The sequence below is a fragment of the Polypterus senegalus genome, chromosome 6 (genome assembly GCF_016835505.1).
Source record: "Polypterus senegalus isolate Bchr_013 chromosome 6, ASM1683550v1, whole genome shotgun sequence".
NCBI lineage: Eukaryota > Metazoa > Chordata > Cladistia > Polypteriformes > Polypteridae > Polypterus > Polypterus senegalus.
Genome location: NC_053159.1, coordinates 96,020,422 through 96,035,742, shown reverse-complemented (window position 1 = coordinate 96,035,742; position 15,321 = coordinate 96,020,422). Strand labels below are relative to the sequence as shown.

The 15,321-nt window shown below is 38.6% G+C and overlaps 1 protein-coding gene across 1 annotated transcript in view; it reads left to right on the top strand.

Moving 5' to 3' along the window:
- cux1b (cut-like homeobox 1b) overlaps window positions 1-15,321 on the top strand; it is a 497,544-nt gene that overhangs the window by 466,206 nt on the left and 16,017 nt on the right. The window contains exon 20 of the mRNA XM_039756586.1: window positions 3,441-3,497. Within this exon, the coding sequence (XP_039612520.1) occupies window positions 3,441-3,497 (57 nt within the window). The remainder of the gene's footprint in view (window positions 1-3,440; window positions 3,498-15,321) is intronic.

The window sequence follows — 15,321 nt, the reverse complement described above, 5'->3', positions numbered from 1 at the left end:
ACCTTTTTCCATCGTTCAACAATTAGGAATATGGAGTGACTTCTACAAGAAATAACTTTGCAGGCTCAGCTTGCACTACGGGAATTTTGTAGGGTCAAAAAGAACCTGCGTTAACTGCACAAATTTTTTTAACGGTGTTACATTTTCAAAACTTAGACCATAGTTTTTCATTTAAATTTAATTGCAGTCCTGCCTAACAGCTTTCATAAGAAGAAATCACAAGTCTTAAGAGTTGATAATTGCCATGTAACAGCAGGAATATTTTAATACTAGATTGATTTATGTATTTATTTGTTTAATGGTTTCATTACATTGGCTACAATAAAGACCAGTAAGACAGACTTATAATATTAGAATTACATATAAAATGGAAACTATTATTTATAATATTTGGATTAAAAGGACTAAATTATCATAAATCATAAGACAGGAATTTTTACAATAAAATAGAATGTATACCAGAATAAACATTTAAATAATTAAAACAAACAAATTATGAAGTCCTGAAAATGATTTTTCAAATTAGTATATTGGCACCAAGATAAGGAGTGGTCATTGTTCTGTCTACATGTAGGAGTAAAATAATTATTAGTCAAAACATGGTTGAATAAAACAGAAAATATATCAGTAATATTCACTACGACAAAAGTATGTCATTTTATGATCCAAAAAAGAAACTATGTTGAAACTAGGAAATAGGAATATACTATGAGCTATTGATTAAACAAGTGAAATTTTTATTGACTAGCTTAGCCAAGAAGAGGTCTCAAAATGTGCTCCAAGAAGCCTCAGTAGCTAAATGATTTGACTTTGTTCAGCTACTACATTCATAGCCAGTGACTGTTGGCAGTGAAACCAATGCGGTGCCCCGTTTTAATATTTTTAATATTGCTGATTTTCTTTTGCGGTAACACAACACAAATATTTTGTAGTATTTCTAATTCCTTTGCTCTTTTTCTTCACAAATCATTCATTAAACATATCTTTCTATTTCTCTGTCTATCTTTCTATCTATCTGTCTGTCTGTCTGTCTGTCTATCTAAAAGGCAAAGCCCTCACTGAGTCATCACTAATTCTCCTACTTTTCATATAGCTGGGAAGCTGAAATTTCGCATGCTCATTCCCTGCAGTGTACTTACAAAAATTAGGTAAACTTCATGTCCTATTGCAACACCCAAGGGGGAGAAACGGGTGTACCCCCTAAACTGTATATTTAGAAAGGGGAAACCCCGCCTCACTATTTCTGTGACTTCCGATATATGTAGGAAGCCCACATTTCCCATGCTCATCCTTTACACTGTACTTATAAACAATAATGTTTCATTTCGCGCTGTACCCCGTAAAAAACTTTCAGAAATAACGTCTTCCTTTTGGCAGTTCTCACCATTCTGCAGTAAGGGACTTTCGGAACTGATCTCTCCTTTTGGCAGTTTCATTCCTTATTTCCGTTAACAGACAATTTATTTCACGGCAGAGACGCACAAGGACTGCTCCCGGTCACCCTTCCTTTTTCAGCAAACCTGCTGTCCTCGCACCTACCACGTGGTTGGCTCCCTGCCTATATACATTAACGACATCCCGCGCTCATGTGCCTCTTTACTTGCTTCCTTACTTTCCTCAGCTGTTCCTCATGCTCACTGCTCCCTTCTTCTTTACTGTACCGCTTCAAACCTGTTATTGTTCGCCTTCCTTCACGTCTTCCTGCTGGTGACTCCTGCCTTTTCATTTACTCCACCGCTTCAAGGCTGTCATTTTAGGGCTTCCTTACTTGCCCATGTACATCTTCCTGGTGCTGACTTCTACCTTTCATTCCCTGCTCTACCGCTTCTCACCTTTCTTTGTACTTTTTTTCTCAACGGGTGTAAGTTTACTCTGAATAACATGTCTATTCCGGTGATCACTGTCATTCAAAATTTCACCAACCCGTAACCATTGGTTTCCATGCCTCCAAATTGCACCTGCCTCTTCCATTCTCTCTCTTACTTACTGCATGGCCATATCAGTCTCAACCTTGATATCCGCAGAGACATTGGGTCTTATGTACTGAATGACTGGGACAGGTTCAAGGTGTGGAATGATGATGGTACAGGATACAATTATACTACACCGGACCACTATAGCAGTGAAATGCTTAAGCTCTCAACCTATGGTCCTGCATGTGAACTGATAGCTGCTGCGGAATTGTTTCGTTGTCGCTTTCAAGTGTATAGAAATGGGGAAATGTGCATTTCTCATACACAACATTTACAATCATCAAATTCACTCTCAATACTAAAATAAGCCTATGACAATTACATTGACAATCATGTTACATTATTTTTAAAATGTTTCCTTTTTTTTCATAACTTCTTTAACACACTACTTCTCCTCTGGGAAGCGCAGGTATTTTGCTGGTCCAATTAAGCTGCCTTTGCATCTCATTGTTATATGCATTGGCTAAGGATAAACAAAGCAGTTAAAGATTCCAGGTTTTAAAAAGTGAGTTGGGTAAATGTAATGCACAAAAATATGCTCCAGTAGCAGTGTTTTATGACTACCAATTAGGAGAATAATTATTATATAAACCTGCAGCTACTGCAGATTACCAGAACATATTGTTAGTTTGAGACCTTGAAACTTAAGGATGTGGTTGATTTTTTTCCCTTTCAAATGAACATCACAGTTTTGATAATGCAAAAGAAAGCAAAGAGGTAGCCTCCTTAGCATTATGTTTACCCCAGAAAAAACGACCCAAAAACGTTTCCTTGTTTCCATTAACGTGGTCCTAGCACGGTTATTCATATGGTCACATTTTTGCAAGTAAGTAAAACAGAATCTCAAATTTAATGCCAATTCATTCATTTCATTTCATTGCTTTCCTTCATTCCGTTTCTAAACATTTTTATTCCAGCATATGGTCATAGAGAGCTGGAGCTTGTTCCACAAGTACTGGTGCACGACAAGAGTGATCCCAAAGCACAATCACATCCACACTCACTTAATATGTCATAATTTACTGCTGCCAGTGAACATAACCTGAACCTGTTGAATGTGGGAGAGAATCAGTGAACCTTCTAAAAACCTATATGAAGATGGAGAACATGGCAGCTGTCCTTTGTTGGGGAGATGGAGAACATGGCAGCTGTCCTTAGTTGGGCCTTTACTTTGGTGCTGACCAGCCCTAACCTTTATACCATCATGACCAAATTATTTTTATAATTATTTGCCATAATTTGACAATGAAAATCCTTAATATTAATTAGCTTTTCCCATACATGAAAGTATAATCTTTAAGTTGATATCCTTGCCAAGCCTCTGCTGAAAATAGTCATGAAGCTTTCTCCATCTCTCCATCAAGTTAGCATAAATGTACAGATTACCATATATACTTTCCATCATGTTTACTTATATAAATCCTCTCCTTTATGTAACAAATATTTATATTTCTTTTTGCATCTTAGGAACGTCAACGAAGGTATCTCAGTCTTAGTCCCTGGGATAAAGCAACGCTCAGCATGGTGAGTGTTTTTACATAAGCAACCTAGTTGCACTTATAGCAGGAAAACAACTGACTTTTGTTGTAAACTGATAATTAATAATGATGTTTTGATTCTATTTTGAAAACTTTACAGATAAACACAAAACAGTTTAGGCAGAAATTTCAAAAAGACCAATTTTAGTCATCTAGAAAGCATTCATTTGGAGATTCAAGATAAAGGAAGGGTAAACAAGTAAACCTAGCACATTCATGGATTTCACTTTCACAATTCATAGTGCTTGTAGATAAAACAAATCAGAATAATTAAAAACAACTAGTATTGCAGAAATTGTTGGAGAGTTATGATCACTCCTTATTATTTATTAATTATTTTGTTACTTCTTTTATTCACATATAAATATTGTGGTGGGGCAAGCATTACTTGCATTTTCTGTGGTTAGTTGTAACTCTGAATTGAAGTTTGGATTTAAGACTCTAGAATGTCTCATTGACACATGGTGTATAAAGTTGAAAGTTCCCCACCCAACCAACAACTAAATGTCTTGTCAACCCTCAGCTGATACAGAATTGCACATTAAATGTACCATGGTTTCTTGGAAGTTTTGGCAGTATAATACTCCAAAGGTCATGTGAATATATACATACTCTAACTAAAGATGCCTTTGATTAATTTCACATTAAGTATTTCTGACTTATTATTAAAATGTGTAAACTTATGTGATCCTCACATTCAAATGCAGGCATAAATAAAACTGCTTTTAGTGTTGTCACCTCTCCAGTGTGCACCTTGAAGAAAACCTCATTGGGTTTCCAAACCAACTCATTCTAACATTAGATCATTGGGTCAAAGGTTTTCCCAGCAGCAACAAGCACCACGTCAGGCAAGCAAAACCAGATAGGCTGCAGACAAATTATTGAAGGTTTAGCAAATAATATATTTTTACTTAAAACAAAATGAAAGCACCACTTGTGCACATTCTAGTCATGATGTAAATGTTGGGAATGATGGGACTTCTGTAATATTGGTAGATAGATTATTCCAAAGTTTGGGGCGTTGGTTAAAACTGAAAATTCTACCCATCTACACTTGTCTTATTTATTCTTGGACTTTTAAGTATGCCAACATCTTCAATTTCCATTGTACATGCTAGAGTATAGGAAGTATTATGTTTTTTTAAGACAAGGGGAAGTCAAACCATTTATGAATGTATATGGTGGAAGGGATATTTTAAAGGCCTCAGTTCTCAGTTGAGTCAATCACCTGGTTTAAAAACTAGAATTAGATGGTCATTTTTCTTAATTCTAGTTATGAGCCTTCCTGCTGTTGTGTTTTGAATAAATGAACAATTTAAACACCTGCCTAAAGAAGTGTGTGTTTGCATGTATATGTTTGTGTGTATGTATGTGTGTGTGTGTGTGTATATATATATATATATAATTTCATAGCATCCATAGTCTGAGTCTCGATCTGATTGTATGGGTGGTTACTTACCAGGTAACGCATGAGGTTGGTCTGCAGTCTACAAACATCCGCCATGGGCCCTCTCAGTTGCAAGAAGCAGTTCATAGAATGTTACATAGTTTACTATCAAATAATGCAAAAAGTACAAAACATGTGTTTCGCCCTTATTTGGGCTTATCAGGCGTACACACTCCACAGCACCCCTCGCAGGGATCAAACCTCGAACGTCAGCGTCAGAGACGAAGTCCCTTTACGCTGCCCCACGGTGTGTGGTTCATTTATTTGACAGCCTGGAGGTTCGATCCCTGGAGGGGTGCTGTGGAGTGTGTATGCCGGATGAGCTTAAATAAGGGCAAAACACGTGTCGCATACTCTTTGCATTATTTGACAGTAAACTATGTAACTATATATATATATATATATATATATATATATATATATATATACACTCACCTAAAGGATTATTAGGAACACCTGTTCAATTTCTCATCAATTCAATTATCTAATCAACCAATCACATGGCAGTTGCTTCAATGCATTTAGGGTGTGGTCCTGGTCAAGACAATCTCCTGAACTCCAAACTGAATGTCAGAATGGGAAAGAAAGGTGATTTAAGCAATTTTGAGCGTGGCATGGTTGTTGGTGCCAGACGGGCCGGTCTGAGTATTTCATAATCTGCTCAGTTACTGGGATTTTCACGCACAACCATTTCTAGGGTTTACAAAGAATGGTGTGAAAAGGGAAAAACATCCAGTATGCGGCAGTCCTGTGGGCGAAAATGCCTTTTTGATGCTAGAGGTCAGAGGAGAATGGGCAGACTGATTCAAGCTGATAGAAGAGCAACTTTGACTGAAATTACCACTCGTTACAACCGAGGTATGCAGCAAAGCATTTGTGAAGCCACAACACGCACAACCTTGAGGCGGATGGGCTACAACAGCAGAAGACCCCACCGGGTACCACTCATCTCCACTACAAATAGGAAAAAGAGGCTACAATTTGCACAAGCTCACCAAAATTGGACAGTTGAAGACTGGAAAAATGTTGCCTGGTCTGATGAGTCTCGATTTCTGTTGAGACATTCAAATGGTAGAGTCAGAATTTAGCGTAAACAGAATGAGAACATGGATCCATCATGCCTTGTTACCACTGTGCAGGCTGGTGGTGGTGGTGGTGTAATGGTGTGGGGGATGTTTTCTTGGCACACTTTAGGCCCCTTAGTGCCAATTGGGCATCGTTTAAATGCCACGGGCTACCTGAGCATTGTTTCTGACCATGTCCATCCCTTCATGACCACCATATACCAATCCTCTGATGGCTACTTCTAGCAGGATAATGCACTATGTCACAAAGCTCAAATCATTTCAAATTGGTTTCTTGAACATGACAATGAATACACTGTACTAAAATGGCCCCCACAGTCACCAGATCTCAACCCAATAGAGCATCTTTGGGATGTGGTGGAACAGGAGCTTCGTGCCCTGGATGTGCATCCCACAAATCTCCATCAACTGCAAGATGCTATCCTATCAATATGGGCCAACATTTCTAAAGAATGCTTTCAGCACCTTGTTGAATCAATGCCACGTAGAATTAAGGCAGTTCTGAAGGCGAAAGGGGCTCAACCACTATATTAGTATGGTGTTCCTAATAATCCTTTAGGTTAGTGTATATATATATACACAGTATGTACAGTATATAGAAATGAACAGCCTCGACCCATGGTTTGAGTCCTGAATTGAACTAACATTATGCAGGAAAGATGACATTTTTAAAGAGTTTGGACGTGATATCATCTAAGTGCTGGGACCAGAAGTGACACCAGCAATATGGGATCAGACTGGATTTCCCGTATTTGGTCTGCAGAGTTAACAGAATTAGGTTTAGTGTACCCCGCCATCCCCTGGCTTGGCATGGAATTACCTTCACCTGGTCACTTCAACTTCCTCCTAGTTGCGCGCGTGTGACACGGCACCATACCCCCAACCCCACCCCCAGACACATCGGGTTGGGTGTACCAGTCTTAGTGGTTGTGACTCCAGGAAACTGCATCGGCATTGGATTGCAGGATAACCCAACAATAAACAACCGAATACTTATACGGCTGTAGGTCCAAAAACCACCTCGTAGGTTTGAAATCCCTGTGTAAGGCCATCTGCTGAGTAATCGCACCTTTAATCGCCAAAGCCTTCCGCTCCACTGCCACATACCTGCTTTCGCGGTCCAACAGTTTCCAACTCCGGTACATCACGGGGTGTTCCACTCTGTCAAAGCTTTGACCCAGCATGGCTCCAAGACCTGTGTCTGAAGCATCTGTCTGGAGAATGAAAGGCAAAGAAAAGTTGGGTGCTTTCAATATTGGAGCTGATGTAAGGGCCTGCTTTAGGTTACTAAATGCAGCCTCTGTTGTATCATCCCATACCTCATGATTCGGTTTCCCCTTCCTTGTTAGATTAGTCAAGGGCATTGCTCTCTTGGAAAACCGGGGTACGAACCGCCAATAGTAGCCTTGTTTATCAGACGGGCCAATTCAAGATGCCATTTATTTTGGAGCACTGAGGTTATACTATACCCCGGCCCACTACGTAGCCTAAATGTTTGGCTTCGACTAGTCCAAAGAAACATTTCTGTGGATTAATGCGAAGACCGGCTTCCACTAATGACCACAATTTGGCTTGAACCTGTTGTATATGTTCTTTCCATCATCATCTAAGTAAGTAGCACTATACAAGTTATGAGGACAGAGCACTTTGTCCACCAGACAAAGAAGGTTGCAGGTGCCGCATGTAACCCGAGTGGGAGAACACAGTACTGCCAGTGTCTGCTAGCGGTACTAAACGCTGTCTTTTCCTTTGTGGAGTCCTTTAAGGGAACTTGCCAATCACCCTTTGGTCATATCAAGAGTAGTCAGACATTTGGCTTGTCTTAGCCGCTCAAGGAGATTGTCCACTTGTGACATCGAATATTCATCAAATTGGGACACTTTGTTAAGCCGGCAGAAGTCATTGCAAAACCTCCAACTTCCGTCAGGCTTTCCGACCAATACGTCGCAATTGACATTCAGGACATGACATGCAAAAGTGACGGACCTCCTCATTAATTCTGGGCCAAAAGAATCTGAACTTAATACACCAGATGGACTCCCATGAGGTAGGTATGAGCCAGCTCACAGACAGGCAGCAGTGACCTTACCTCCACCTCATGTTCTGCTATCCGATACAAAAGGTCATTATTCAATACAAAGTAGGGACCTTGTGGCATGGGTTGTAGATGACGTATCACAGGCATATCACACTCACTACCATTGGTGGGCCACTTTAACTGCCATACGTGCGTCAGTGGGCCGCACTGTAACAAATACTATTATACAAAGTTACTGTAGCTTTCTTTCCAATACTGAAAACTTTAAAAAATGTAACACTTAAAGTTTAAAGAAAAGCAATTTATTTTTAATACACTCACCATACAACACCGTACAATTAAGAATCTTAGCCTCTTAGCTAGGTCCTTATATTATTATATTATTTTCATTGCTTATATAGGAGTCTTACAGTGTGAGATCTATTTCTTTTGTCCCGACACTTGGCATCTCTTGTTAGTAACCAGTTCGTCAATATCAGGCTTCAAATCTTGTACACCTGCAACTTTTATGAAAGCTGCTCGACAGTAAGTCTTGAGCGATGTGGGGTTTTGGTAGCTTACATTTACGAAAACAAAAAGGTAAGTGCTTCCGAACATTTACAGTACTCTTGATGCCAACTTACAGATTTGCACATACAAGGGTGGCAGGTAAGCATACAAGCCTGGCATACCGACTCCGTTGTATTTGGCCTTCAGAATAGAATCTAACTGCAGTTCAGTCAATTCCATTTGGATATTCTCAGGCGCATTTTCAACGTTGTAAGAGAACAGCGCAAAGTCCAGTTTGTGTGAACTGATATCACGAAAACGCTCACTGAATTCATTGCTCAGTAATTCAAGTTGGAAACCAAATCCTCCAAAAATCAAATTTTACTTTACTAAGTTTACTTCAAAGTTTATATTGTAAAATAACCGATATGCAAAACGCTAACTGACCTACACTAATTTTACAAACTCAAAATCAGAAAAATATATTAATAAACTACTCACCAACTTCTCGCGTCCACTTCAGATCTTCATCTGTAGTCTGCACTAACTGTTTGTTACAATACTAGCACAAAATTACATAAAACTAGAGCAAAAAAATGTGGAAATATGCGGACTATTACTACTGTTGATGGTCAGTTCTGCCCAGTGGCCAGTCTCAGCAGCCTAGCCAGTAGTGTAGCCTAGCAGGGGCATCTCTAGGCTCGTGGCGGCCCTGGGCAGATAAAGAATCGGTGGCCCCATCACCCGCCAACGTCAATATGGTATTTTATGCACGGCGGATGGCCACATCCGTTGCAGACACTGCATAGCCGTCTCGTGCTCATGACACGCTTCTATATGCGCGTGTCTGTAACTTGAAAACCAAGTGGCGGCCCATGATATTCCCATTGCAGCAGAACGTTATAATACTACATATAGCTTACTGCTCCGACTCTAGCGACATTAGTAAATACAGTGTACTAATTAACAAGAAACACAATGTTTTTCGGTCACATTGCCTTCAGCTATGTCATTATTTTCTCTTTCTTTTTTATATTCAGTATATATTGGCGTGGCGGCCCTGTGCAGGTGCACATTTTGCACATGCTTAAAGCTACCCCTGCTGCCCACTGCTGCAGCCTAGCACTTCAGTTGTGACGTTGCGGCTCATTAACTTTGGTCAAGGCTCGTGGCTATACTAGCAGATGACGTTTCCGGTACCATAATGCCATTGGAAAACGCGCATTTGTCAGAAGGCAGAAGTAAGAAAAGTCAATAAGTAACGCCGAAGATGCAGAATGATTCAGTCACAAACAATAGTAATCATTTTGTACAAGTTCAGTGCTAACTAGGATCTGTCATGCGGGCCACATAGATTTCTGTTGCGGGCCGCGTGTTTGGCGTGCCTGACGTATCGTGTCGCGATGTCCTGGGTGTATCCACGTCATCGTTAGTGGCCGAACTCTGTCTCTTGTCCAGCTGTGAACATGGTGTGGAGATGGCTGAGGACGCTGTGTGGGAATAGCAAGTGTTGTACCGCATTTATTGTCCGACCAATCTGTACCCAGTATCATGGGAAACAGAGGATCATCAAGGACCAGCACCACTAGTTTTTTTTAGGATGCCATCGTAGCAGACGGCGGACCTATAGTTCCGGACATCCCCATGAATACAGGTGATACAGGTCGTATCTTTAAGCCATTGTTTCGGCAACACTAAATTGCAAGCAACAATGGAAATGTTACTGCCAGTATCAAATAAAGATGTAACTTTTTGCCCATTTACTATCGCTATTCCTGTATGCGAGTAGGCCAGAGGATTAGCTACAGCACACCGCACTTTCTTCTGTATCCCTTCACAGACCCCCTTGTCACCTCGCGGAGCCTGCTGCTGTGCTCCAGGTTTTTCCAGAGTTAGCTCTGCAATGTGAAACTGGAACTCTGAGGCTGGGACACAATTCAATAAGTACATAAATCATGAAGTAAATATACACTGAATTACAAAAATAATAATGTAAAATCAACACAAAGGAATTTAAAAAATGAATGGCATAGTTTAAAGTTCAAAAATGAACTGAAACCTGAACTTAACAAAATACTACTTAAGCAAGTACAATCTGAATTTATATTCCTTCCTGGCAAGAAGATAAGAAGGCAATAAGAAAACAAGGTCAAATATTATAAGCACCTACAAAAATATCAACAAAAAGATATTGTGTTAATTCTCAAATTGGCATAGTATATAAAGCACAGACATGTCAAAGTAAAACTAAACAATCAAAACAACTGTAGACTTTGATTGCACTGCTAAAGAATGCTTTAAAAGTATAAGGATCTCTTAAATGGGCATACATTAAAACTTGTGTTAATACTCCACAAATACCATCCTCAATTGTTCATCATCATTAATGACATGATGATTTCTCTTCAAGTATTATTCAGCTAGTGCACTGTTGAAATAAAAGTGTAGTGGCCCGGGTCCTGACGTGAGAGAAACACACTCCTCTGGTGTGTGTATGTTCTTCTGTTTTTGTCCAGGTTCTTATCGCCTGTATATTTGCTGCCCAGTAATAAATCTGGAAGTTAGGTAGAGCCATGCTGCCTTCTGCCTTTTGTCTTTGTAGGGTCGCTCTTTTAATGCGTGGATGTTTTGAATTCCAAATAAATGAGGTTATTATTGAATCTAATTGCTTAAAGAATGATTTATTAATGTATATTGGGATGTTTTGAAATAAAAAAGGAGCTTAGGAAGAATATTCATCTTAACAGTGTTAATTCTTCCAGCTAGAGTGAGATGAAGAGTTGACAATCTATGCAAATTTTGTTTATTTTTTTCCATGCAGACGGCGAAATTTTGCTGATATAGAGCTTTATGTTTACTTGTGATGTTTACCTCTAGGTATTTAAACTGTTTTGCAATGATAAAAGGTAGGGTATCTAATCTAATATTATATGCTTGAGAATTCACTGGAAAGAGTACACTTTTATTCAGATTAATTCTGAGACCAGAGATCTTTTGAAATTCTGTGAGTGCTGCTAAGACTGCAGGCACAGAATTTTCTGGGTCCGAAATATACAGTACCATGTCATCTGCATATAATGAGATTTTCTGTTCAAGTCCTTCTCTGCTAATCCCCTTTATCTGATCCGTATTACAATGTATTGCCAGTGGTTCAATGGCAATCGCAAACAGCAGCGGTGACAAGGGCATCCTTGTCTAGTGCCACGTTCTAGTTTAAAGTAGTCTGAGCAAATGTTATTGATGCAAACTGAAGCTTCTGGGTTAGTATACAGTAATTTAATCCATGCACAAATGTTGGGCCAAACCCAAACTTCTCCAATGTAGTAAAAGGTATTTCCATTCAATCATGTGAATGCTTTTTCTGCATCCAATGATAATAATATTTCTGGGGTGTTTGATTTAGTTGGTGAGTATATTACATTAAACAGGCGTCGAAGATTTGAAGATAAGTGTCGGCCCCTAATAAATCCAGTTTGGTCTTGTGATATTACGAGGGAGCACTTTCTCCATCCTTCTAGCTATGATTTTAGAGAGTATTTTAACGTCGTTATTCAGAAGTGAAATTGGTCTGTATGATGCACATTGTAATAAGTCCTTATTTTGTTTTGGAAAGACAGTGATTAGTGCTTGGCGAAAGGTTTGTGGAAGAGATTGGTTATCTCTGGCTTCTGTAAATGTTGCTAATAGGAGGGGAGCTAGCTGAGCGGAGAATTTCTTGTAAAACTCTGCAGGGTAGCCATCAGGGCCTGCTGCTTTTCCACCTTGGAGTGACTTTATAGCATCTAGTAATTCTGATAATGCAGAGGTTTATCAAGTTCCTCCACACTAAAAGCGTCTATTTGTGGTATCTGTAATGTATCCAGAAATGCATTAGATTGTGTATTGTCTTCTTTAAACTCAGTAGTATATAGGGATTTATAGTAGTCTCTGAAAGTGTGCATTATATTTTTGTGTTCGATGATTTTATCTCCATTCGTGTTAGTTATTACCGAGATTGCGTTGCGCACTTCTTGCTTGTGAATTTGTTGAGCTAAAAGCTTATTAGCTTTCTCTCCATGTCTGGATGTCTGGATTTGTAAATTAGTTGTTCAGTTTCTTTAGTTGTCAAGAGGTTTTAATTCTGAATGCAGAGCCTGCCTCCTCCTATGTAGAATCTTGCTTGGTAGTCTGGCATGTTCTTCATCTATTTTAGTAATTTCGCTTTTATCTCTGCTACTTTCTTCGCTCGGATTTATTTCTGTGGGAAAGATATGAGATAATCTGTCCTCTTAAGAAGGCCTTAAGAGTTTCCCAGAGTATTCCTGCAGAGATGTCGGGGATGTATTTGTCTCTAGAAAGAATTTGATTTGTTTGGATATAAATTCTGTACAATTCTCGTCAACTAATAGAAGCAGGGTGAGTGTATGGGGCTTAGTAATTTCAGCTCCAAGATCATAGGTGCATGGTCTGAAATAACAATAGCATCGTATTTGCAAGATTTAATCTTAGGCAAGAAGTTATTGTCTATAAAGAAGTAATCAATCCTTGAGTAGCAATGATGTACTGGTGAGTAGAAAGAATATGCTCTTGAATTTGGGTTTAAAAACCTCCAGGGATCTGATAAGTTGTGATCAGTTATAAACTTTGTAATTATCTTTGCAGTGTTAGATGCCGTTCCCTAAAAGTGGATTTAAAACACAATTAAAGTCCCCAGCCATTATAACTTTATGAGTGTTCAGATTGGGAATGGATGCAAATAAATTTTGTATAAATTCCTTATCATCAACATTAGGTGCATAAACATTTATCAAAATCATTTTACATTGAATCCATTATTGCCAATCACTAAAATTTCAGTTTTCTCTTTATTTAGCTTGAGAAAATTACTATTCATCCATTCAGAAACACAAGTAAGACATTGAATCGAGAGAGTTGGTGTCATCAGGTGCTATTGATAAGTACAGCTGTGTGTCATCAGCATAGCTGTGGTAACTCACGTTATGCCCCGAGATAATCTGACCTAACGGAAGCATATAGATTGAGAAGAGCAGCGGACCCAGGATAGAGCCTTGTGGAACACCATATTGGATATCATGTGTGTTTGAGTTGTGATTACCACAACTAACAAAGAATTTTCTCCCTGCCAGGTAGGATTCAAACCAATTTAGGACCCTGCCAGAGAGGCCCACCCATAAGGCGATTTCTAAGAATATTGTGATCAATGGTGTCAAATGCAACAGTCAGATCTAGGAGGATGAGAACAGATAAATGGCCTCCGTCTGCATTTACCCGCAAGTCATTTACTACTTTAACAAGTGCAGTTTCTGTACTGTGATTTGTTCTAAAACCTAACTGAAATTTATCAAGAATAGCATGTTTATTGAGGTGGTCATTTAACTGCATAATGTCTACCTTCTCTAGAATTTTACTTAAAACGGGCAGGTTAGAGATGAGTCTAAAATTTTCAAAAGTAGAGGGGTCAAGATTATTTTTCTTGAGTATGGGTGTAACTACAGCAGTCTTAAGACAGTCTGGGAAGACCCCCATATTTAATGACGAGTTTACTATGTCAAGAATATTATCAATTAGCACACCCGATACTTCTTTGAAAAAACTTGTTGGTATTGGGTCAAGGACGCAGGTGGAGGGTTTCAGTTGACGAGAGATTATTCTATGTAATCAGGTAAATCTGTCCTGGTGAAAGAATTTCATTTGTTTATAACAGAGTACTGGGGCTTAGGAGGATCCGCAGTGTTGGGGAGATGTACTATGTTATTTCTAATATTATTGATTTTTTGATTGAAAAATACAGCAATAGCCTCACAGGTTTCGCTGGAAGTATTTTGGAGGCATTCCTTTGTGTTACTTGGGTTTAGCATACGATCAATTGTAGAAAATAAGACTCTGGGATTACTTGCATTGTTATTTATAATCTTAGAGAAATAGCAGCACCTCTCAAGACGAACTGTATTATTGTATTCTGTTATTTTAGCCTTCAATATCTCATAGTGGATAATCAGTTTAGTTTTCCTCCATTTACGCTCAGCTCTACGACATGTTCTTTTTAAATCAGTAACTGTCTTTTCAGGTGCAACTATGTCAACAGCAGCTCTCACTTTAGAATTACATTTTTCCACCTTACTATTTACATTATCTTCGCTATTATAGTTGGCACTATAAATGGAATGATTGCTTAGAATGTTTGTAAGTTTTAAAGCTGCTGATGAGTCAAAGAAGTGTTTTTAACAATATGCTTCTCATGAATGTTTTCTATGATTATTTCTGTATTAAATAGTAGAAGAAAATGGTCTGATAGACCCGTATCAATGACCTGCTTTACATCAACTTTTAGTCCTTTGGTAATTACTAAGTCTAACGTATGATCTGCTTTATGTGTAGGCTGATTAACGAGCTGTCTCAAATGAAAAGAGTCCAGGAGGTTCATGAATTCCTTTACTTTTAGGTCACACTGATTATCAATATGAAAGTTAAAGTCGCCGACTATTAAGAGTGTGTCATAGTTTGTAATTAAAATTGACATTAAGCCTGAGAATTCACTTAGTAAAATCAATTTTTCTATCACTAATAAGATCGTTGATAAAAAAACGTCTTGTTAGTTAAAGCTCTAACATTTAATAGTGCCATATTTAATGTTTCAGAGGGGCGCTCTGTGTGTATTTTTTATGTTATTTATAATCTGTTTTTATAGTTTTAATGCATTGTTCATCTAAAGTAGTAATTTCAATTAAATTATTGGTGTTTATGCCACACT